Source organism: Entelurus aequoreus, linkage group LG10 (genome assembly GCF_033978785.1).
Source record: "Entelurus aequoreus isolate RoL-2023_Sb linkage group LG10, RoL_Eaeq_v1.1, whole genome shotgun sequence".
NCBI lineage: Eukaryota > Metazoa > Chordata > Actinopteri > Syngnathiformes > Syngnathidae > Entelurus > Entelurus aequoreus.
The window spans coordinates 27,336,741-27,361,941 of record NC_084740.1 but is presented as its reverse complement, the minus strand read 5'-3'; the positions used below and the strand labels follow the sequence as shown (position 1 = coordinate 27,361,941).

At 39.9% G+C, this 25,201-nt stretch overlaps 1 protein-coding gene across 1 annotated transcript; it reads right to left on the bottom strand.

The window, feature by feature from the left end:
* Positions 1 to 430: 430 nt before the first annotated feature.
* Positions 431 to 25,182, bottom strand: brca2 (BRCA2 DNA repair associated). The gene is made up of 27 exons (XM_062060454.1): positions 24,955 to 25,182; positions 24,604 to 24,700; positions 24,100 to 24,318; positions 22,886 to 22,946; positions 22,767 to 22,819; positions 22,657 to 22,685; positions 21,726 to 21,837; positions 21,587 to 21,642; positions 21,405 to 21,495; positions 19,279 to 19,854; positions 13,357 to 18,309; positions 13,149 to 13,247; positions 10,947 to 11,016; positions 10,488 to 10,876; positions 10,234 to 10,421; positions 8,950 to 9,137; positions 8,705 to 8,875; positions 5,979 to 6,339; positions 5,766 to 5,921; positions 5,515 to 5,656; positions 4,440 to 4,549; positions 4,153 to 4,351; positions 2,805 to 2,971; positions 2,590 to 2,728; positions 1,683 to 1,939; positions 1,453 to 1,587; positions 431 to 1,372 (listed from the first exon to the last, which is right to left on the bottom strand). Exons 2-27 carry the CDS (start codon positions 24,656 to 24,658, stop codon positions 1,016 to 1,018), a joined length of 9,333 nt encoding a protein of 3,110 aa, XP_061916438.1. The 5' UTR covers positions 24,659 to 24,700; positions 24,955 to 25,182; the 3' UTR covers positions 431 to 1,015.
* Positions 25,183 to 25,201: the final 19 nt, after the last annotated feature.

Here is a 25,201-nt window from a genome sequence, read left to right as displayed (position 1 = left end):
TTTTTGTTCAAAATAGAGTTGTAGTTTAGTTTTTCTCTTATTATGTAATAACATTCATTGACTATCACCAATGAGTTACGTATTATTATTTTTTCCACACAGGCAGTAAATTTAATGTAAATATATGAAAGTTGTAGTTTGACTGAATTAGCCGTAAAAGACATGGATAAGTGGTAGGGTTGAATCGGGAGTCCCCAAACTTTTTGACACCAGGGCCCACATTGGGTTAAAATAATTTGTCTATGTACATAAATAAGATATATATTATATTTATTTATGGTTGTCTTGTCCCCATACATACTTATTTATATTTGGTTGTTGTCTTGTCCTCACAATTTCCCCCTCTGTGTTCATTTTTTTTTCTTTATCCCCTTTTGCTCCAGGCCAGCTTTGCCAAACACTAAATACATCCAAACATTTAATAAAGTAAAATACAAATAAGGGAACAAGAGAAATATCCCACACTTTTTTGTGAAGTAAATCTGTACAGCAGATAAGGCATCTCCATCAACAACATAATTTGCCTGAGCGGCTGGACAGAACACACCTTGGGATGCTGGCGGGTCGTAGCTTGGGGACCTTGGGCTAAAGTTAAGCTTTGCTTCTTCCTACTCCTTTTCCGACATGTTGAAATGTGCAAATGTAACCACATGATGGTCCTTCATGTGACTTGCTAAACATGTCTGAAACAAACCCATCATAACTTTTATTTTTACAATTTTAACCGTACTTGATAATCTTTTGAAACAAATGGCTATATTTACCTTGCTGTAAATTACATCATCATTACATCTAGCGGGGTGACATTTTTTCTATGTAACACGTCTACTACATCAAGAATGGCACACTGTGTATCCTTAATTACAGACTGAGAACAATAGGAATGCAAAGAGCAATAACAACAAACATGATCTCCTAGGCAGACAAAATAAGTTAAAACAGATTTATTGAACCTGTTTTTGAAGTTAGACTTAACTTATAGTACAATACAATACAGTCTACCGTAAGTAACAGTTTAAAGTGAATCACAGACACGTAACGCCTGCGTATCAATCATGGCAAGCTCTTCATCTTTCACCCATTCCTCCTCTGCGGGGGCCAAGACAGGTTTAGGGACAGGCGTTTGTTCAGTTTTTAAAGTGCTGGGCGTCCCGGATCTTCGTGGAGGATTGAATGTCTTCTTTAAAGCGGGTGAGGCCGCTGGGCCCAGATGGAACAATGGAGGAGGAGACGGCACACGGGAAAGGAAGTCCAAAGCTTTCCTCTTTTTCAGGCTTCGAGGGTCTTTCTCTGTGGAACTGTCAGCTGGAGGAAGATTCCTACTCACAGGAGTGAAGCAGCTCAGGCTTCGTAGTGGCTGCTGAGATTTTGGCTGCAGCGAGAGACACTCTTTTAGTAACATTCCAGCGGTCCATTTACCAGAACAGGTGTAAAAAAAACAACAACACTTGCCTTTATGTGTTGCTTGTCGGAAGCAAACGTAGGCGTTTTAGGAGGCAGTGCTGTAGAGCCGACAGAGCTGTGGCCATCAGACTTCAGTAGACGTGAGAGCTTCTCCTCAGCAGAGAGAAATACATTGTCTTGGTCCTTAAACAAAGGGCAAAAATGACTGTGATATCGTCTCTAATTAAACATAAATATGCATAATAGCATTGTAGCAAGTGAACAGCGGCACTCAGTACCCGGAGGAGGTTTCTAAACCGGCTGAGGGACTCCTGAAGATATGCTTCTTTGGGGTTTGCTGAAAAAACTGAGAGATCTCCAGCGTACACAACCGGTGTAGGATGAATGGACTGGCCTCTCAGCTGAAGATTACTCAGTGCCAGCAACGTGCAAGGTTTCACCAAATCCGCCAAGCCTGCCTGAAGAAGGCTGCTGAAACAGCGAACTTTTACAAAGTTCAGTTTCTCATCGGCCAGAAAAAATGCAGGAGAAGTGCCTGTGTGATGAAAGCGCAGGAGATAATTTATTTGCCTTAAATCAAGGGTTTTTAACCTTTATCTAACTCAGGGCCCAACTTTTCCACGATAGAGTGGCCCACTCAAAATATTATCACTAAATTAGCAATCTTACTGTTGATTTTAAATCATATTCAGTAATTATATCTAACCTACTTAGTTCAACAGGATACACCTTGTCCGATGATATGAAACCATGTGTTAATCACAAAAGATTATTATCTAGGCTTAAGCCAGGATGAAAAATAAATAAAATATACTGCAAAAGAAGGGGCTTATGAAACTGATGAAAAATACATTTACATACAATTACAGTGCTAAAATAAATTATAACTATATTAATTGTAAACAATACAAATATGTTTCTTAAACTATCAATAACATTTAAGTGATACAGCTTCACCACTTTAGTCATAATTTTTGCGCTTAAAAAAACTTCTCTATGACTTTAACTTTTTACTTTTTACTGCCACAAGTGGTGTAAAAGTAAAACATACCAAAGTACCGCTGCGGCCCATACGGACCACAGCTGAGAAACGTATACTTTTTGGCGGCCCAAACATGGTTAAGAAACAATGCATTAAATATTCAAGAGGGCGGTTTGATTAAAGGCAAAGGAAATAGCACAGACCTTGTATGTCAATGACACTGATGATACATCCAGAGAGATCAACTTCTCCACACAGGGGCTGGAATTCTGAGTCTTGAAGGTCCACAAAGTTGGCAGACACTCTGGATTGAAAACATGTTGACAACCATTCTGGGGAAGTCTGGATGAAAAACAAAAATCTCAGTATTTGGTTTGTATATGCTAACCTAACACAAGTAATAGTTCCTGAAGGTTACCCGCAGGTCCTGAAATTGTGTTTTTGTGGTTCCAGTGAGTTGAACCGTTGCAACACCAGTGCGCTTCTTCCCATCCGAAGTGGCAAGGTTGTAGACTTTGTATCGACAGCCTTCTTTCAGAAACGCCTGCAGGTCAGAGGATGGCCGCCACAGGTTCAACTGGTAAACTAAAAAAATAGAAATAAATACAAGCATTCAAGTACAAATGTAGATTTGGTTTATTTCAAAAGAGACAATACATATCAATGAACATTTGAGATTGTAGCCAATGGCTAATTTCCATCTCCAGTCCCTCAGCAAGTTGATGTCAAAATTAAAGGGGTCATACTATGATTTTTTTTTCACATATAAATTATATCCTTGTGGTCTACATAACATGCAATGGTGGTTGTTTGGTCAAAATGTTGCAAAGATTATGTTTTACAGACCATCTTCAAGCCGCTTTCTGACCGTCTCTTCAGGATGCACCGTTTTGTGGGCGCTCTTATTTACGTGCCATAGCCCTCCTCCAGGCAAAGCCCCCTTCGACTGCATCTCCATGGTTTGAATTTAAAGTTTCGAAAGATATGGTGATCCCAAATACACAAAAACATGTACCAATAGGTAAGAAAAGTTGGTGTTGCATAATATGACCCTTTTAAGACCAACATATTCAAAACATAGCACACAGATTAACAATATTAAAATGTAAAATTCCAAGGTTCAGGTGCCAAAAGGTGTTAACATAAATTTACACGAATACCGTACATAAATGAATAAAATACACATTTCATAATACTTACAATTTATACTAGTAACCTATAAATAATTAAAATTTTGACTCAAGTAGCCATTTTTCAAAGTCTTATTAAATTAAGCTTGTGTTGCTGGTTCCCTAATATTTACAGGAATTGTGTTCCACATTTGACACGCTCGATAATAAATTACAAGTTTCCAGAATACACTTTTTTCCCCCCAAACGGCACCATTCTGGAACCAGACCGACAGTGGTTGTCCTGTTGGCATTTCTCTTTACAAAGTTTTTGAGAGGAGGTGGCGCTAGGTCGTAAAGAATTTTGTATACAAGAACTAAATAAGCATACTTAATTAAGTTTTCTCAATTGAGGTGGTTATATTTCTCAAGTATTCTGCAATGATGATACATGGTGGGCCCTTTATCTAGTACGTTGAATGCTTTTTTATAAATAACTTGCACCACAGTGTCCAGCTTGTGATACGATAATTTCAATTGGGCATACTCATTGAATTAAAGTACAATTTAGCAATGTTTGTTGTTAAAAGATTTGTTATACATTTGAAATTTGATATGTTGAATTTGAAAAATGTGTGTGGGAGTGAAACGACTCACTGTTGCCAGTTGGATTCAAGGAATCAACGACGCAGAGTCTCCAAACAGGGGTGACGTCGCGTTGAAGACAACTGGCTTCGCCGTCTTCTGCCTTCTGCAGCGCGCGATGATAGCGATCCTGCATGTCAGCCTGCCTCTTCTCCATCAGTGTGCGCCTATAAGCCTGCAGGGTCTCCAGCTGATGCTCACTCAGATGAGCCTGGGACAAGGACAATATATAAATACAGTAATTTCAAAACATACACTTACTAAATATTCTTCAAAAAAATATTGTCTTTTGTTGTTACCTCAAGGCCAACCAAGTCCTCTCCCACTGTTTCATAAAGCTCCTGCCCGTCCTGCAGACCTGCAACATCCTGATGAGTGATAGCCCGTTTCCGTTGTTCAGGTTTGTTATCTGCAAAAGATGGACAGTAGAGAGTGGTTGATTCTCCAAAGGAATGGTTTGCAAGTAGGATCAGTTAAGTTTGAAATAATTAATATATATTTCTAATGCCAACTACACATGTTGCTGTCACACAAATACAATTAATAAAATATGTTGATCTTCACCTTATTTTCTGCATGCTAACTATTATATAATTATAGTATATCATAATGTATAACTGTAAATGTTTAGTTGGAGACACACAAACACTGTCACACAACACAGCCCTGACAACAAGGCTGTATAGAAGCAGGAGTCAGCCATTTTGAGAGGAGCCATACATAAGTTGACAAAGATCTCCTTTTCCGGGACAGCCACCGAAATTGTCATTGCTATAAACAATCAAGCTGTAAAAATAAATCTAAGATGGTGAATCTGAAAATTGACAGCTGCTTTGTGAGTTTTTATTAGACAAAATCTGAGCCGCATTTTATGTGGCCCACCAAATCATTCTCAGAGGTCCGCCACATTATTTTAATTGGCCCACCATGTTCTTTATGTGGCCCCACACATTGTTTAACGTGCTCCCCCCCACATAATTGTATGTGGTCCAATAAGTAATAAATTACTTTCTGGCTGAATGTATTTGTTCTTTCAATTTTGACGGAATCATGTACTCCATGCAATTGCACAAGATCTACACTTTAATATTACCTGATCATGCAACAAGATGTTCCAAGCATTTTTTGTTTAATTATCAAAAAGCAATACCAACCAATCAATACCTACATCTGCTTGTCGCCTTGCCTTATGATTTCAAAGCCAGTGATCCATCAATCATAAATAAAAACAGTTGCCTATGCAAATTGTATATCGAGGCTATTATACGTTTGTATTCATATATTATTCACTGTTAAAAGCGTCTCTCTGAGATAATTTATAATTGCGATGTGGCCCTCAATAAAATCGAGTTTGACCTCCTCTTTAAGTCCTACCTTCATTTTCAAATTGTGCCTGAATCTTAGCAAAAAGCATCTCCATGGCCTTTTGTTTATGATTGTTGTATCGAGCCGCCTCCTTCTCTTCTGCACGGGCTGAGCGGAACACGACGCCTCCGTCTTGCTTCCTCTCCATCCACTGAAAGTACAGTACATGCAGCCATGGTGTTACAGGTCATACTAAAACCATACAACTTGTAGGAGCAGTTGGGGCAAGGTCCTGGGTCCATCGATGACCAAACACTGACCTGTATGGGGTAGCTTCTGAGCACAACTATGTCCACGCATCCAACAGGTCCTCCATTGGCGTACAGAGAAGAGAGAGGTAGCAGAAACGGACGAGGATCTTTGTAAAATCCCAGTTTAGTGTCCCATCGAGCTGGCCGGCTGCTGTTGGCAAAAATCTAAAAAAAAACCCCAAGATTATTTCTATTGAAAAAAATGAATTGTATGTACTGTACCTTTAACATGAGCGATTCGGGTGCCTCTAGTGGAGAGCAAGCCTCCTGAGACCCTACCAGCTGAGCACCGTGGACGATAATCTTCCCGCCCACGGCCAGTCGACCGTTGACAAGCATGGCGCTCAGCGGGTGGTCCAGCTGGGCTTTGATGGCGTACCAGCCATCTGTGAGCCACACCACCGCACACTGATTCTCCACCTGGACATGGGCGCCGCCCTTTTGTGGGGTCTTGGGCTCGCTGCGGTCTTGCTGCGAGACGACCCCGCAAACACAGAGAACTATAGTCTTGGCTGCAGTGTCATCCTTTTCCATGATTTTCCTCAAAGCCGGCCTGCGGCTGTGGTCCACCTCCACGTCATACCTGACACGCACACAATATGCATTTGTAAAGATTGGTTGAATGCGGAGGGACTTGCATCCATACCAATGTGTTAATATACTTTAAATACTGAAATGAATGCCTCTATTCAAATAACCAGTCTTTCTTCTATGGATGGGTTTGATTTTATAAGTTGCTAATCAAAGTGAACCCTCCAGGCTTCAAATGTTCCTAGTTATTAAAAATGAGTATTTTCAAGTGAGTGATTAATTGTGATCTGTAGTTAATTAATCTAATTAATCTCTTTTATTCTTGCCTGAAAATGCTGCGAAAAGCCCTCAATTTGAGACATTTCCATTTTAATTTGTTACATTTTTATTAAGCTAGGTATTAAAATAAAAAAGTGGCATAGTTGAACGGCGCCTGTTGCTACATTTCATATATACTTGTATATATAATATACATTGTTGTAGGTTTATGAATGGTTTGGAGCGCATTATAGGCAGAATAGATCGAATTTCCATTACTAGCGTTTTTTTACGATTTAGAATGTATAAACAAGAGAAAAAAAACATGCTTTTAATTTTTCTTGTCTCCAGTGGGGATTGTGAATCGTTGGCAAAATTCCCAAAAAAGGGCAGTTCCCCTTTAAAATCACTAACTAAGTTTTGTGACAGATTGAAACCTCTTTATTGCCATGGCTACATATTATTTTTATGTGGGTGAAATGTGACGTATAATCTAAAGTGCTTTGTGTATCATTCCTGGTATATAGGGGTTAAATTTTTTTTACGAGGACGGCGTGGCGCAGTTGGGAGAGTGGCCATGCCAGCAACCTGAGGGTTCCTGGTTCAATCCCCACCTTCTGCCAACCTCGTCACGTCCGTTGTGTCCTTGAGCAAGACACTTCACCCTTGCTCCTGATGGGTCGTGGTTAGGGCCTTGCATAGCAGCTCCCGCCATCAGTGTGTGAATGGGTGAATGTGGAAATAGTGTCAAAGCGCTTTGAGTACCTTGAAGGTAGAAAAGCGCTATACAAGTATAACCCATTTACATTTCCCGGAATGCATTGCCAATGTCCATATTGAAGGGCGGAAGTTAGTGAAACGCTAATTGCTGCCAATAATTTATCCAATAATATTCATAATGCCGACGACGTGTGCCATTGTCAACTGCCACAATCAAGGTGAGAGAGATATTCCTAACTTGTATTGCATTCTTAAGCATATTTCTGGACAAAAAGATGCGGCTGAAATGAAGAGTGAACGGCGAAGGCGAGCATGGGTTAATTGCTACAATAAACCGAGATGTGACGTGCTGAGCACTTCGTGTTTGGTCGGATCTTTTCAGGTAAAACATTTTGTAAGTAAAAAAATAATCTAAAATCAATAACAGCCCTACTTTGCATTAACTTGATGTGCTTGGTCAGAACTTTGATAGTAGTTGTATTGATGAAAATTGTACTTCTCTTATGCGGACTGTAGCCTCCACATAAAACAAAAGTGAAGAGACATGAAAACATCATTCTCTCAATCCTGCTTTATAGTCACAGTGTGCTGAAATGACATTAGATAGGTTATCTGTGATTATCTAGGATGTCAAACTTGGGTCGAATCATTTCCTAGAGTGCATGACTGTATCCCGGCTTGATGACACGATGTCCACTGGCTTTTTACAAATAAACACATACGTCACAAACCCATCCACAAACAAAACGGTCATAGCTTTTTAGACTCTTTAATTTTGATAGTCTTTCAAAGTGTAAAATAGGGTATGAGACATCGGGGAAGACGCCGTGCATGGTCTCGGCTCCACTCAGACTTTGGACTTTCGGTGCAGTGTTATTTTCCACTAAGTAGTTTGGAAATATTACGTGTAGCGTTATCGTGAACGATGACGCTAACCCTTCAAAACGACTACCGCAGTGCATTTCCTGGAAAAATTCAAATTCCTTTATAGTAAAGCGCTATATAAATACAGACCATTAACCATTTAGCTGTCAGTCAAGCACAAATAGACAGCAAGGCAACTCAGAGAAACGTTAGAGATTGAAGATTAGATTAATGAGATCAAAAAACATAATTAATTGATTGAGTCTAATTAACACGAAAATTTGACATCCTTACTGAAAATATAAAGTGTGTCTCTAAATTGACTTGAATGTAATCAGGCCATCTCTAAACATGTGGCCCCCAAATGGTTGTGACCCTAATGTTTATGCCAGAAACCATATTAATACTGGATGAGCAATTTGGTCCTCATTGGTACTGTAACATTGGTTCTGTTCCTGCTTTGTTGTACAATATAGTCGTTAATAAATCACAATGTGGTCAAAAAGAGCTATGTTTTCTTTCCTGCTTTATCATGCACTCCAAACCATTATTAAACCAACCAAATATGGGCCTACCTGTACTTGAGCTGCAGTAGGACCCTTTCCGGGGTGAGGCAGAGACTTCCCATTGTTTGCGGGAAGGACCGCTCCATAGACGCCAGCTTCCACACAACCCACCTGTAGTGATTGTACACCCACTCCTCACTCAGCAGTTTGGGATCTACACCAGGCGTGTCGCAGAGCGCTCTGAAGGACGACGGGAGGGAAAGATATATGGTAGCCATACTGCATGATGTTGCCAGTGCACATTTAAAGCCTACCTATAAAACTGTTCTTTGCCTGCACTCCCGTCTCTGCTGGGAATGAGGCGTCCACCGTCAGCTAGTTGAACGGCGCCTTCGTCTGCAAACGCATCCTTATTGTAGAACTGTTGAAGTTTGAAGCAGAAAGCCTCCGCAGTCTCGCTGGTGATCTGGGACACATGCCGATGCACTCCATATTCATACAGCTACAACACACAAAGCCAACATCATTAAAGGGGAACTGCACTTTTTAAAAAAATGTTGTCCATTCACAATTCTTCTGTAAGACAAGGACACATTTTTCTTTATTTTTATTGCATTTTAATTCTTAAATAAACTCTAGCAAAGTCAGCTAGCAATGGAGTAAATGGAAGTCGCTCTATTCCAACTATAAAACACTCTAAAAAACATCAAAAAACATCCATCAATGTTTTATATACATTCTGGATGGATGGATGGAGTAAGAGGCACATTCATAATGACATGTAATATTTAGGTATTTTGCTAATTTTAAGCATACGACAGCACATTCATTTCACAGACCACAACATTCCGGGTTTCCTTTGACAACAACACTACTAATCATGGCAGACTTTATGTGAGACAACAACGACTACTTTGGGACAAATGATGATCCAGAACCTTGTAAAGTCGAGCCTAAATATACGGCAGATGATCTACAAGTTTTAGGAGCTGTGTGATAAGCAGATCCAGCAAGTAGCACAAGAAGAAATACAAACCACAGACATAATAAAACAATCAAATATTGTAAAATGTCTGCTTTCACTGGAATGCCAACTGATGGGATGTTTATATCTTCCCGTTTAGATGAAGAATTCATTATATTCCTCACGTAGGTTAAACATTTTTAAAGGAACGTGCAAACAAACATCTTTTCATGTCTTACTTGCAATGTCCGGGTTTAAGTTAAATGTCAAATTTGACCAACTTCTCGGTTTATGGCCACCATCTTCTACTATACAAGTGTAAGGCATGATTTATAATCTAGTATTAACTTTTACCAACTCAAAGGCAATGCAGCAGCTCACCAGCTCAGTATGGCAATAGCTGCATGAGAATCAGAAAGGATCAGAAATCCAATTAAAAAGTGTCATTAATCTGATTTGAAAGAAATATTTATTTAGTGACACTATTAGTAACAAACCTCATTAATAATGAATTCATTTTATGTTTACAATCTGTCAAAGGGGCCAATAAAAAACAAGCTGCAGGACATTGGCCACAGGGCCGCACATTGGCCACACCCCTATAGGGCATACAATCACAGTATTAAAACATTACCTGTTTCTCAGTGTACTTGGCTGGGGGCCTCCGACCCACTGCTTCTTTTAAACACATCCTTGTCACGCCGGACGTTTTAATTTGAAACAAGCTGCCAGGCAAAGCTCGGACGGACTGGCGCTTCTTCTTCCTGATCCTCATGTGTTGCATGTCTCGTGCCAGCTCAATGTTCTCACCTTGCATCACCTCTGTTCATAGAGCAAATATGATGAATTAGGTTCGTGGGGGTCGCCTTCTTTGTGCAAAACATTTACCTTGACTCCAGCATGTATTCTCCTCTGCTCCATGACAGGCGGAATGGGTTTGATTAGAGATAGGATTCCTACTAGGGGGCTCTGCCTTGTTGCTTGTGTTGCTATTTAAGTGTGCACAAATATGTTTTTCCACCTCCTTCTCTTCTTCTTCATAAGGTTTCGTGGAGTTCTGTGGGACAATAGTTATTTGTTTCTTGAAGGGAGGAACAAATGCAGGAGGTGTGTTAGCGTTGTTGCTCTTGTGCACGTTGCTCTGTTGCGCATCCTTTCTCTTGAAAAATGGAGGTACAAATGAAGAAATCTTGGGAAAAGTTAATCTGCTGTCTCCCGCTGTTGAGCTGTGCTGTGTTGTCGTTGGTGATTTGAGATCCTCGTAGCTCATCCCGTCTCTATAATAAATGAACATGCATCATATCTATGATGGCATACACAAGCTTGTCAAAAGAGTGGAAAGCTCACCTGTGTGGCCTTGTGATTTTGGGATGAAGAGAGACATTGTACTTAAAGGCCGGCCTGTCCTTTAACAAACCTATTGAAATAATAACAAACTGTATTTATTACATTAACAATTTATAGATAAATAAATATCGGACCGATAAAAGTTAGGCCGATAAGAGGAATTATGACTTCACTCAATGAAATCAATAACATAAAAATAGCTTGGTTGACCGGTGAAAAAAACACGCTCAAAATATTAACAAGTGAATTAAGTGGATTATGGTGAGCAAAAAAGCGGGGCCTCACCTGCCATCATGGAAAGAAAAAAAATGCAAAAAGAAAAAAAAAAAAATTAAATTGTTATATGTATCCAGTGATTATACTAAAGTTATTTTCCATTTAACTTCACCAGTTTTAGATTATTTTTATTTTTATTTTCACATTTGCCGTTCAAATACTGAGAAGAGACGGTGCGGTGATCAGCAGCCAGATGAGGCACGTCACTGATTTGTGCCTCAACATGGATTGTGCACAATGACTCGGCTAACTGCTGAGCTGCTGTGCAGTGAGACTGTATTGCTATATGAATTATATCAGCTAACTAAACTATGGCATAGTTTAGTTAGCTGAGGTATATAATGTACAGTGTATTTTGTCAAAAACTGTATGTGTGTAACGTATTTCTTGTGCTGAGCATTCATAAATCTGCTGCAAAAGACGTACTGGTTGAGGCTCGCAGTAATCCGGCCTCCTGGTGGTAGAGGGCGGTAGTGATCCCAGAGATCATTCCTCGGCCGCAGAAGAAAAAAAAAAAACGAAAAAAAGTTTGCAAGCGATTGTTTATTTCCTCTCGCCTGGACTTTTATTAAAAACATGGAGGATTACATATGTAAAATAAAACAGTTTTCTAAACTGGACTTTCAATCGAAGCAGGAGGTAATAATTAAAGGTAGACCAACGCCGGAGCTAAAAGGTTTGCTTTTGACTTCGGGACAGAAGACCCGTTCTTTTCAAACGGCGTGGTACACACGCAAAGGCTGGCTGTGTGGATGTCCAGCAAGAAAGGTAAGACCATAATAATGTTTTTTTTATTAAATGTGCTTTTTTGTGTGCTACAGTTGTGTAAAGAATGCTGGTATGAGCTTTTAAACATAACCCGTTAACTGCTGCCAATCACATGGTGAATAAGATACTATTTAGGGTTCATATGTTTGTAAATCTGACTGTGATGATGCAGTGCCTCATCAGACATTAACCTCACCGCACGCCACTGATATATATATATACTGTATATATATTTACACTTATATACATATACACACACACACACACATATATACACACACACACACATACATACATATATATACACACACACACACACACACATACACACATACATACATACATACATACATACATACATACATACATACATACATACATACATACATACATACATACATACATATATATATATATATATATATATGTATATATATATATATACACACACACTACCGTTCAAAAGTTTGGGGTCACCCAAACAGTTTTGTGGAATAGCCTTCATTTCTAAGAACAAGAATAGACTGTCGAGTTTCAGATGAAAGTTCTCTTTTTCTGGCCATTTTGAGCGTTTAATTGACCCCACAAATGTGATGCTCCAGAAACTCAATCTGCTCAAAGGAAGTTCAGTTTTGTAGCTTCTGTAACAAACTAAACTGTTTTCAGATGTGTGAACATGATTGCACAAGGGTTTCCTAATCATCAATTAGCCTTCTGAGCCAATGAGCAAACACATTGTACCATTAGAAAACTGGAGTGATAGTTTCTGGAAATGGGCCTCTATACACCTATGTAGATATTGCACCAAAAAACAGAAATTTGCAGATAGAATAGTCATTTATCACATTAGCAATGTATAGAGTGTATTTCTTTAAAGTTAAGACTAGTTTAAAGTTATCTTCATTGAAAAGTACAGTGCTTTTCCTTCAAAAATAAGGACATTTCAATGTGACCCCAAACTTTTGAACGGTAGTGTATATACACATATATACATATATACATATATATATATATATATATATATATACATACACATACATACATATAAACATACATACATACATATATATATACATACATACACACACACTAACACATACATATATATATATATATATATATATATATATATATACCATAAGTTAGACAAATAATTACCATTTGGAGAACTTGTTTGTGGACAGAGTCTTGAGGCTCTACGACAGTCGACAGTCCTATCAAATTCGCCCAGCAGGCTTCTTTTCAGAGGAGGCTGGTCTAGATTATTGTAACAACACAACACAACACACAACAGTTAATGCTTGAAATTGATTGATTTCAAAATACAGTATATTCTCTTAATATTATTTATTCAAATGATAATTACCGGTCAATTCAGCATCTTCTGCTGATCTTTTCCCAACAGCTTTGCAGGAGTAGGAGTTTTTCGGCTGCATACTTTCTAACGTCATGGAGGGCCCAGCAAGAGTCTCATCCTCCAGCAAAGCTTTGGTGCAGTCCAGTGCTTCTTGAGCCAGAAATATCTGCTGGGTTTCAGTGCAGTCACTCAGGTCTAGTGACTGAAAGTTGACTACAGCAGACCCTTCAAAACTCTGTGGCTCAGTTGTGTCTCTGTCGCACGCCTCACTTATTTCACGGTCCAACATTTGCTGACCTCTGAGGCTGCCCTCTTTGTGCTTCAATGCTTCTGCAGCTTCCGGCTTTTCTTCTTTTGAAATTGTTTTCATACCTTCTGCAATTCCCACCACAGTCGGGGTTTGAAAGGTTCTTTTCACATCTTTAACATTAGATGTCTTTGCCAGCGGGCCATCCTCTCTGGGACTGATGTCATCAAAAAGAGCTTTTGCTTCCTGGAGTGCCTCAGTGGAGAAGGTCACATGCTTACCACTGGCCGCCAAAAATCCACAATTTGTGGATGGAGGACCATGAGATGCATCATTTGCTTCATCCTGTGACTCATTACATTCGCTCAGCAGAAGTTTTGCTTCATGGAGTGCTGCAGACGAAATGGTCATTCCTTTGCCACTGGCTGTCTTAAAGCCAACATCTTTATGCTGGTGTGCATCGTCCAAGCCTTCAACCGTGACGCTTCCATCCATCACATACTTTGCTCCTGTTATTGCATCATCGGATACAAGCACTTTTTTGCTACTGACTGGGCAGAATCCACTACTGCTGGATGTAGGCGCATGGGGGGTTGAATCTGCTGCATCAAACACACAATTCTGATTGTACACATTAATGCTATTATGCATATTATCACTGCGTTTGTCCTCATCTTCATGGCATTCACTAAAGAGGTATTTCGCCTTCTTTAGAGCCACTGATGAAACTGCCCCTTTTTTGCCACTGGCTGTCTGGAAGCCAACATTTTTGTGAATTTGCACTTTGTTTAAGGCCTCAAATCTGATGTTTTCATCGAACACGGACTTTGCTTTTGTCATTGCATCATTGGCTACAAGCACTTTTTTGCTGGCTGTGCAGAATCCACCAGTGCTGGATGTAGATGCAAGGGGGGTTGAATCGGTCTGGTCAAACGCATGTTTGGGATTGTCCACATTAAACATATTTTCACTGGCTTTCTCCTCATCTTCATGACAATCACTGAAGACGGATTTCGCCTTCCTAGTAGCTGCGGATGAAACTGCCACTATTTTGCCACTGGCTGTCTGGAATCCAACATTTTTGTGATATCGTGCTTTGTCTAAGGCCTCAATTACAATGTTTTCATTCAACACGGAGTTTGCCCTTGTCATTGCATCATCGACGACAAGCAGTTTTTTGCTGGCTGTGCAGAATCCACCACTGCTGGATGTAGATGGAAGGGGGTTTGAATCTGCTGGGTCAAACACATGTTTCAGATTGTCCACATTTAACATCTTTTCACTGACTTTCTCCTCATTTTCATGACAATCACTGAAGAGGGACTTTGCCCTGTTGAAAGGTGCGGATGAAACTGACACTCCTTTGCTGCTGGCTGTCTGGAAGCCAACATTGTTGTGATATTGTGCTTTCTCCAAGCCCTCAACCATGATGCTTTCATTCATCAGAGACTTTGCTCTTGTCAATGCATCACCGGATACAAGAACCTTTTTGCCACTGGCCGTGCAGAATCCGCCACCGTTGGACAAAGACACGTTGGGGGTTAAATTTGCTGGCTCAAACACATGTTTGGAATTGTCCAGATGTAACATATTTTCAGTGACTTTCCCCTTATCTTCATAACAATCATTTAAGAGGGATTTTGCCTTATTGAGAGCCGCGGATGAAACCGCCACTCCTTTGCCGCTGGCTGTCTGGAAGCCAACATTTTTGTGATAGTGTAGTTTGTCCAAACCCTCAACTCTGATGCTTTCATCCAACATAGACGTTGCTATTGTCATTGCATCATCAGATACAACCTCTTTTTTGTCAATGGCTGTGCAGAATCCACTACTGTTAGACATAGATGCATGGAGGGTTGAATTTGCTGTATAAAACACACTTTGGGAATGTTCTAAGTTTGAGGTAGTCAACATATTTTCACTGGCTTTGTCCTCTTCGTGGCAATCACTGAAAAGGGATTTTGCATTCTTAAGAGCCGCAGATGAAATGGCCACTCTTTTCCCACCGGCTGTCCAGAAGCCAAAGGGGGCTTTCGCAAGAGTTTCATTGGCAGAATCTGCTTTATAATGCACACTTTTGGGATTGTTCACATTAGGCCTCCTCAACATGTTGTCACTGACTTCACCCTGATCTTCACAGTCACTGAACAAGGACTTTGCCTTCTTGAGAGCCGCAGATGAAACAGAAACTCTTTTGCCGCCAGCTGTCTGAAACCCAACACTTTGCAAAATGTCCTCCTTGCTGGTTAGAGAAGCAGCTTTTGATTGTTGCTGTTGGCTTTCCTTTTCAACATCATCTAAGAGTGGCCTGGCTCTCAGCATTGCTTCATCCAAGACAGACCTGCTCTTTCCACTGGCAGTATGGAAACCACTGCCACCCACGGAACAAGATCTGGTGTTTTTTGGCGAGAAGGAAGGTAGAGTTGAAGACTCGTTTGTGTTATTGAATGATGGAGCTTCCATGTTTCTAATGTCTCCGCATCCTTTAACCATTGGCATATTTGCATTAAAGCATTCATCTTGAACAATTTCCTTTGTTTGCTGCTCTTTTACTAACAATCCCTCATTGCTCTCTGTCATGTCTCTAAAGTAAACATCTGCTTTTTGCAGTACTTCAGTGGGTAAAGAGCTATTCTTCAAGTCTGGAGTTTTTAAATTTCTCACACCTGCAAGTGTTGCACCTGCTGTTGAAAAGCAACCATCCATCTTCTCCACGTTTGTAGCAATTCCTGTTTTTTCATCCATCTTTTCAGTAGAAACAGGTAGACTATCAAAGAGGTAGCTGGTCAACATTTGCTTTCCAGTAGCAGACAGGAACTCACACCCCATTGATGGAGGACTTTGGGCTAGGGTCTTGGAACATTTTGTTTCAATATATACATCATCCTTGATTCCATCAAACAAGGATTTTGCTTTTTTAAGAGCGTCAGAAGATATAGCAACTCTTATGCCGTTGGCTGTTTGGAATCCGCATGGCTGATGGTTGACAGGGTCAACTCCTGGGAAACTTCCTTGTTTTGTTTCTGTGCTTGTGTTGTCGACTTGCAAAATACTTTTTGCTTTTGCCATTTCCTTGGCTGACACAGACACCTTGTTCTCGCTAACTGTGCAGAACCGAGCACTGCTGCAAGAGTCGATATCAACAGAGGAACCATGATTCAGTGAAGATGCTGCTGCTTTAGGTAAAGGGTCAATCCGTACAAGATGTTGTCCATCTTCTACACTATTTTTGGTATCATTATTGTCCATATTGGCGCAATCTTTGAAGAAAGCGTTTGCCTTTAGCATTGCATTGGCTGGAATTGAAACGGTTTTCCCACTAGCCATCTGGAAGCCATTTGGACATGCGGCTGAGTTTTCCAAGCTTATTGAAGCATGTTGGACAGGTTTGACTGGTGAAAAGCCACTTTGAATTGTCTCCTCAGCTTTGTAACTGCCAAATGCCAACTGGTCCTCTTGCCTCGGGTCTCTACTATTTGTTTGATGTGTGGAAATACTTTCCTCCAAATCCTGAAATAAAGCCCTGGCTTTCCTCAAACACTTTTTGGAAACTCTCAAAAAGTTTCCTTCTGCTGTTTCGGATGAGCTTCCTCTAGGTGGGATCCCAGCAGGGAAGGCAGAAGTTGTCCTGTCGTTCGTTTCCATAAAACTGGGCAAAGGTGCGATTGAAGGTATTCTTGGGAGATTGGATTGTTTAAGATTGGTCGCTTGCTTTTCTGCCTCAAAACTATCATCAAAATCTATCCCCGACAGGAAGTTGGGATCAAGTTCTCTGTCCGCTTTTGGGCACGGGACGCCACTTCCTCTGCCCGATTGGGTTGACTTTGCAGTTCTAAACTGAGTGAATTCAAACTGGCTGTCAGCTTCTTCAAGGAGTGTGCACAGCTCCATTACCTCTGCCCTCTGGGAGTCAGTCAGCTGGCAGTCACCCCCTTTTTGGCCTGAGCCAGAAGCCACAGTTGCAGCTGCAGGAACTTTGATGGTTTGATCACCGAGAAACGTTTGTGCTTCAGTCTCCTCCAAGAGACTTTTGTCTCTCTGAAGATTGGCGGTTGATATGCTTACTCTTTTGTTCGACGCAGTTTTGAACCCTGATGCCTGTATAGAGGGAAGCGAAACAGCGTTCTCGCTTTCATTATACTCAAATTGAACTGAACCTGAAGCGCAGTTTAAGTTGTCGGCATCTGCTTTTGGACAGCTGAGTGACTGTACTGGTGTGTCCTTAGTGCATAAGGTGCCATCAATTTGTGTTTTAAGTTCTTTACTTGTATACTTCAAAGGGGTGGTACATTGTGCAGTCACATGAGAGATGTCAGCACCGGCTGACATGAAGCCGCTGTCACCCGATGCTTCCTCTGCGATGCACTCATGGGATTTATTAAGATACTTTTTACGCACACAACTAAGGCTTGCTTGCCTCTTGGCTTCCTGTCGAGCCACCTTCAATGCAGTCAGACATGCTGATGAAGAGAAGCCATCGCTATAAAGAGGTGGAGGAGGAAGCTGCGCTACCTTAGGTGGTGTGACAGAGTTGGAAGCTTGACTGAAATCTTGCGCAAATGCTCTGCAAAGCTGCGACATATCCAAATCCTGCATGCTTGAGCGATGAGATGGAGGCAGCTTTTCTTCAGGGATGTGTCCCTGTTGCAGATGTTTGCTGCTGAAGTCTGCTTCATCCTTGGCTTGAGGACTCAGCTTACCATGTGGGTTATGGCCTGAAATAAAATAACAAATGGTAAAAATTAGTGAAGAAATTTGACACCATCTCATTAACCTACTGGGGACACGCATCAGGAGCTACTGGAGATTCGGTATCTGTCCCAAGGGTACTTTGACATAAAAAGTATAGTTGAACCGCTATAGTGAATTATTCTATGACACTGGACGGCTTCAAAGTTGTTTTAATTTATAAAATGTTTATCCATGACATTTAAATAATAATTTTAAATATTTTGTCAGCTGATAAAACCTATAGAGAATCACAAATTAACTACTTAAGAATAAAAACAAGATGAAATAAAAGTACTCATTCTTTAAAGACAACTGACAGACACATACTGTATTAGGGAACAGTCAGGCAACATTGTACCATGAGGCCATGGTTACCTCCACCACTAGGTTATGTATTCACTGGGGTTTGTTTGTCTGTGCGTTAATGGGGGATTTTGATGAAACGTTAAAGAAATGTCAGAAATGGGATAAGGAACAAGTGATTAGCTTTCAGGAGTGTTCCAAAACATTTCTACTACATTACCTTACATTTAATTTCCATTAGGAGGCTAAACTTGTGTGTGCGTATGCTATCCGTCCTGCCTCCACTCAAAGAGACAAAGCGAGTGGATGACTGACAATTTCACTCTGTTTATTTATTTCCACTTGAGAACAACCACGCATATGGGCAGATTTGGATTGAACTGTCAGGAAATGGAATAACAAACAAGTGATTAAATTTTGGGGATGATCCAAATCACTGTATGGGTTTAGGATTTTTTTAAGGATTATTTTCTGTTGGGAAACAGGGCCTAATGGAGATCTGCACTCTCCGAGGGCTTTTATTTTTTTTATTCTGCATTTGACTGTGGAGGTTCCACTGTGATATTTGTCACTCACAATTTGTTGAGATTTGTTTTCATTTAATTTGACAAAAGTGTTTCTGCAAGTTTAAATGGTATTTAAATAGTTACCTTGAAAAGATTTCTCCTTCAGCCTTTCCTTGTCAATGGTGTAGACAAATGTTCTCTTTTTCTTGATAAATGGGGAGTCAGATATATTCACAGATGGTCTGACTGGCTGATCAGACTTGCATTGACTCTCCACTTGTGCTGTACTTGCATCTTGTAGTGTAGCAACATTAGTTTCCACAGTGGTGGCTGGAATCTCAGATAAACTCAATGGTGACCACGGTGTGAGTACAGCCTCTTCACTTTTCACAGGACTTTTTAGAGCGGTCTCCACATCAGATTCTCTTTGTTCAATGGATGCAGGCTTGGACTCTGCGGAGCTGCTGTTGTGTTCTTTCGCCAAAATAGATTGCCTCCTTTTCGTATTGTCAGCCTTCACCTTTCTCAGTGCCGAATGGGTGTTGGCAAAAACCACTGACAGGGTGTTCTCCTGTCTCTCGAGAACATTGGCGACTGTGCTGCAAATTCCCTCATCCTTATTGCTGTGTGGGAGCTTCTGTCTCCAGATGCCCTCGCTCTGGTTTTGGGAATTTGACTTTGGGGACTCAGGATGAGGAGCAACCTCTGGAGGGTCAGCATCTGTTAATTGCAGGTAAACAATCAGTCCAATAGTGGTGAAAGGCCAAAACATTAGATACAGCTACAAAATCTTCCGAGTGCCTAAACAGAACTGTATTAAAATGTATAAATTAAATGTAAATATCAAATGTAATTGCTTATTATTGTTGTCATACGTGACAGTGAATCATACACATATATGTTTCTAATAGTTTGTCCCACTCTAGCTTAATAAGGTACATTGGAACTTTGATTTAAGAACCCCTCATGGTACAAATCTTTTGATTTAAGAAGCACAGACCGAATAAGAATATGCCTGGTGTGCCTCGCAGCACATCAGTACTATTGTTAGCTACTGTGCAACTTTGTGTGTTTTTATAGCATTTTTATAGTTTTACTAGCTCAGTATGACTCCAAAGAAAGCAATGGACAAGCTAAGTGTCATTTAAAACATTCAACATTCACAGCGTTGTCGACACTGCCTCCTCCCCCTTCCCCCTCCCTTCCGCTGAACACGAAGCAGGTTAACCAACAAAGTAAAGTGGAATTTATTTTTATTCCCTGTCATTCTAGCGACCTGACTGGTACAGAGTTTTGTGATTTCAAACTTTGAGTGCACTACAGGCCTAGTGACTGTGTGTGCATGTCAGCTGGGCGGCTGAAAACACAATTTAGCGCTTTATATTGGCTCAAAATGTATAAACTTTTACTAAAATATTGACTTTTGTCGATGCTGGAACCCATTAGTCATGTTTACAGTGGTTCTTATGGAGAAACTTGCTTCACAATACAAACTTTTCTAATTACAAACCCTGTTCAAAAAACAATGAAGTTAATAAATCGAGTTTCCACTGTATTAGAAAGGAAAAGAAAGAAGTAAAATATTAGAAACGGCTCTGTATGATTCAGTAAAATAGTAGACAGCATACTACAACCACTACACGCATGCACGGTGCAAAGTGTGTCCAAACATTCGGCCTGTACTGTATATATACATTTACATACTATATATACTGTATACACACACACACACACACACACATAAATATATATACAAGCAGTATATATTGCTGAATTAGTAAATAACAATTATACAACTATTTTTATAACGAAATTACAAGAAATGTATATTGATTTTATATTTGTCATCCTTGGAAAGAGAAAATTGTGGATCCACTTTTTTCTTAGCTCTTCTAAGCTACTGCTGCTACTACTACTACTACTACTACTACTACTACTACTACTACTACTACTACTGCTACTACTACAATGCATTGGAAAAGCATTTACACCACTTCACTGTTTTTACGTTTTGCTGTTATAGCCTTATCCTAAAATGGAATACATTGATCTTTCTTCCCAAAATTACAGTATACAAACAACAACCCATACTGACAGCATATAGAACATTGCTTTCAAATGGCTGCAAATGTATTGACAAACACTAAGACCAGACATAAAGCCTTTGCCATGATAGCTGGAACGTAGCATGTGGAAAAAAGTGAAAGGCTCTGAATACTCCCAGGATGCATCGTTGTGTACAAAATAGGCTCAAAACAATGTAGCAGTACCTTCTACAATCACAGACAGGTCATTGTTTTGGGGTGATGTTGCTTCATTTCTGGAAACATTTGAAAGAGAAGGGAAGAGCTTCCGAACAAACTTGAGAAAGTAGACAAAAAAGAAGAAAATTATACAAATTTACTCAAGACAGCTACAAATCATGTCCTATATATTACTTGAAAGAACTCACCACAACACTCTTGTCATCAAAGAATGTCATAGAGCAAGGACTTTCATCGGTTTTAGCTACGGGATTAATAATACAAGTCATTCCAAAGCTTGCCTTCGTAGGTAAGAATCAATTAAACCATGCTGGTGAATGTGCTTACATAAAATCAGGGTGGACGCCAGAGCAGGTGGTGTATTCAGAGAGCTGGTCCATGATATGTCAGGGTGAAGGTTTGCACCGAGGCTTTCAGATATGTGTTGGGCGTAGCTCAGCTGCATCATTATTATAACAAAAAATGTTTTAAAACAGTAAAAGGTAATACAGTGGCACCTCAACTTAAGAGTGTTTTAAGATAAGAGCTGTCTCGACTAATTTTCACACATTAAATTGCAAGCAAAAATTTGAGGTACAATTATCACCGCCATTAGCTGGCGCAGCACATGTCACTGTCAACCCCTTGAGATCCACCCAAAACATGGTTGTTTTCCAACCAATGGAGGGAATAAAGTGAGTGTGAAGGACAGTACTGAGAAGAAAAAGTAGATGATATTCACCGAACGAAAGAAAGAAATTATCGAAAACATGACCGATAATTTAGACAACTTGGCGAAGCAATTTGAGCGTATCACTGCTAGTCTGCGCCATACTGAAGCAGAATGAGTAACGCCAGCCAAGGATGTTAAAATAATATCTAAACGGTGGACGTTTATCCATGAAAATATGGAAAAGCTGTTGACAGAGAAGCATCTCCTGTAGAAATTAACTCTTCAAGGTAAATGCCGTACATGATTATTACATTACATCATAAAACTACTATAGTTGTTTGTGCTACATTATATTGTATTGTTTTATACAACATGTATTATAAAAAACTTTGTTGTTGTTTTTTTAAAGGAAGTAACATGTCAAAATTGTGCTGTTTTGGGGGGGCAAGCACCAATTAAATGTATTCAATTCATTTCAGTGGGAGACTTTGATTTGAGATACAAGTGTTTTGAGTTAAGAGCTTTGTCACAGAACCAATTAAACTGGTAAGTTGAGGTACTACTGCACTAGAATTACAACATTTATGATTGAATAAATGGACTTACTGGGGATTTGTGTGGTGTATGAAGCAGATCTAGGCCATGAATACAAAAATATGTACAGCAGCAATATTAAAGCAAGTCTGCAAATTTAAATAATGTGACGTTAAACTTACCAAAACAGTCGCGAGTGTGCGGCTGTGCCTCTCCATATTTTGAACCCTTGGTCCTGTGTAATGGCAGCACTAGTAAGTCCAATCTATCCGCATCAGAACAGTATTTAAAATTTACTTACGTTTCTTTTGAAAGATGAAACAAATATGGACTTCTTGTAACCCATGGAGCGGTTTCTTTTTCTAAGAGGGAGAAAAAAGCTTCAACTTTAACAGTGACATCTGATGCAAGAGTTGCATAAAAAAATGTGGCTTTTGTAAAAATAATCATGCTCTTTTTTACAGTATGGGCCTGATCTACTAAGATCCAAATAGGGTTGGAATTGGGGGTTAAATCACCAAAAATGATTCCCGGGCGCGGCACTGCTGCTGCCCACTGCTCCCCTCACCTCCCAGGGGGTGAACAAGGGGATGGGTCAAATGCAGAGGACAAATTTCACCACACCTAGTGTGTGTGTGACAATCATTGGTACTTTAACTTAACTTAACAAATGTGAAAAATATAAAATTGTGTGTACTATTGTTTGAAAATCGTCATATTTAAGTACGTTTTTTGCGTGTAGACTGTCTGTCACCATGCAGACACTCATTTCCCTCCACATTCATGGATTCATCTGTTCCAACCTGCAGCGTTTCGTCATGTTGTTGACAGGCGGCACACAAATATGTTCTTTCACCGTCGTCATTATCTTCCTCTTTATGCTCTACTCACTCTATACAACTGTCTTTGAACCACATCAAAACAAATCAATTAAATGTGTTTTAAGTCATCAAGCAGCTATAAGATAATAAAATGTCACTGCTAAATAGATGATATATTTAATATTTTTATTTCTGATGGTTAAAATATGTTGACGCCCACACAAGCTATTCTCTCTCTTAATCGTCTGCCTCTGCAGCACGATTGCCTCCTTTCTCACAGCCATTGGTGCGTGACTGTGCCAGTTGGAAAAGAACGATCCAGACGTGCCAGGTATAGACACAAAGCAGCGGCGGAAGAACAGTTTCAGGTTTGATAAATCACATTAGGAGCGAAAAATTATTATCACCCTTCCTGCTATTTTGGGCGTTCTGATAATCGCTAAATGAATCGCGCTCGCTATTTTGCTCATTTAAGAGACACAATTTTCTGCGCACAAACTGAGTAGATCATCTTTGCGTGCGCTCTTAAGTTGACACACGTTTTAATACATGCAAACCTCTAGTAGATCAGGCCCTATGTGTATTGTTGTTGTTGTAGTGTGCTGAGGTGTTAGCATTATACTGAGACGTGTTTGTTTTAAATCAGTACCGCTCTGACAGTGTTAATCAACATAAAGTCAAATTTGCTTCGTACCTTGTTCGTCTTCGGTGTCCGGGAACAAAACACATGCACGTCTGAATACTTTAGGCGTTGAAAACAGCTGACTTTCCACTGTGGTTTTCTCCAAAGGTGTTTTGAAGTTTGCCTCCTGGTTTGCACATAGGTCCTCCTGATCTGAGGCGTTTCCCTCAAGAGTGGCGGATGCTTTCGCTGTTAAAACATTGAACCAGTCTGGGTCCACTGGTCCCAGTTCTGGCATGGAAATTAGGAGGAAAATGAGTCACAATGAAGCACAATTAAATGAAATCCAATATAAGAGGTGTATCAGAAATGTAATATGACAAAAAAAACTATGCTCAATTTTGATTGGCACTATTTTGTGAGAGGGTGTTCCAATGGTGCACAAAATATGACCCAATGCTGATTTTCTGAGTTGTATTCATTTGTTTGTTTACAAATTAATTTATTGTATAAGTAATTTTCATTCCTAATGGGTACCTTATGTTGTGGCCAATGTGTGTCTACTGTATGTTTTACCTTTCCAGAGGTCTTCGGTCAAAGTATCGTACATGCTTCCTGGAGGTAAATCCATTCCCAGAGACTAGGATCATCCCTATTTTGTAGTTTGTCCCACCTACGGAGGCAATAGTCCACATTTTACCTTTAGCATCAAACTGTTCAACGTTAGGCTTGGGGAATGTGTCACATAATAAGCTACATTGACTTCTACTAACGTCCAAAGAGATGCCAAACGCTGAGAAGCTGACTGTATGTTGCTTACAACCGTAACATATGTTTATAATGTTTGATAATCAGAAAATATGAAGTATCTTATTAAATGCTTAAAATACCAATAGGGCTGCTGAATTGGAATCTAAAGTTACTTACCATGACGCTGAGGGACACTACTAACTTTCATAACGACACGACACTCAACATAAAGTGTCAAAGTGAGACCAAAACGTAGTGAGATTGTTCGAAACACATCTTGGAATAGTCAACTTGAGAATATCGTACAAAAGTAAACAAGTAAGCAATATCTAAACTATCTTGAATATTTGTAGCAGTATAAACCTCGCGCCCTATGCCGGATACAGGAAACTACTTGTCATGCCTTCAAAGTAAGAGTATAGAC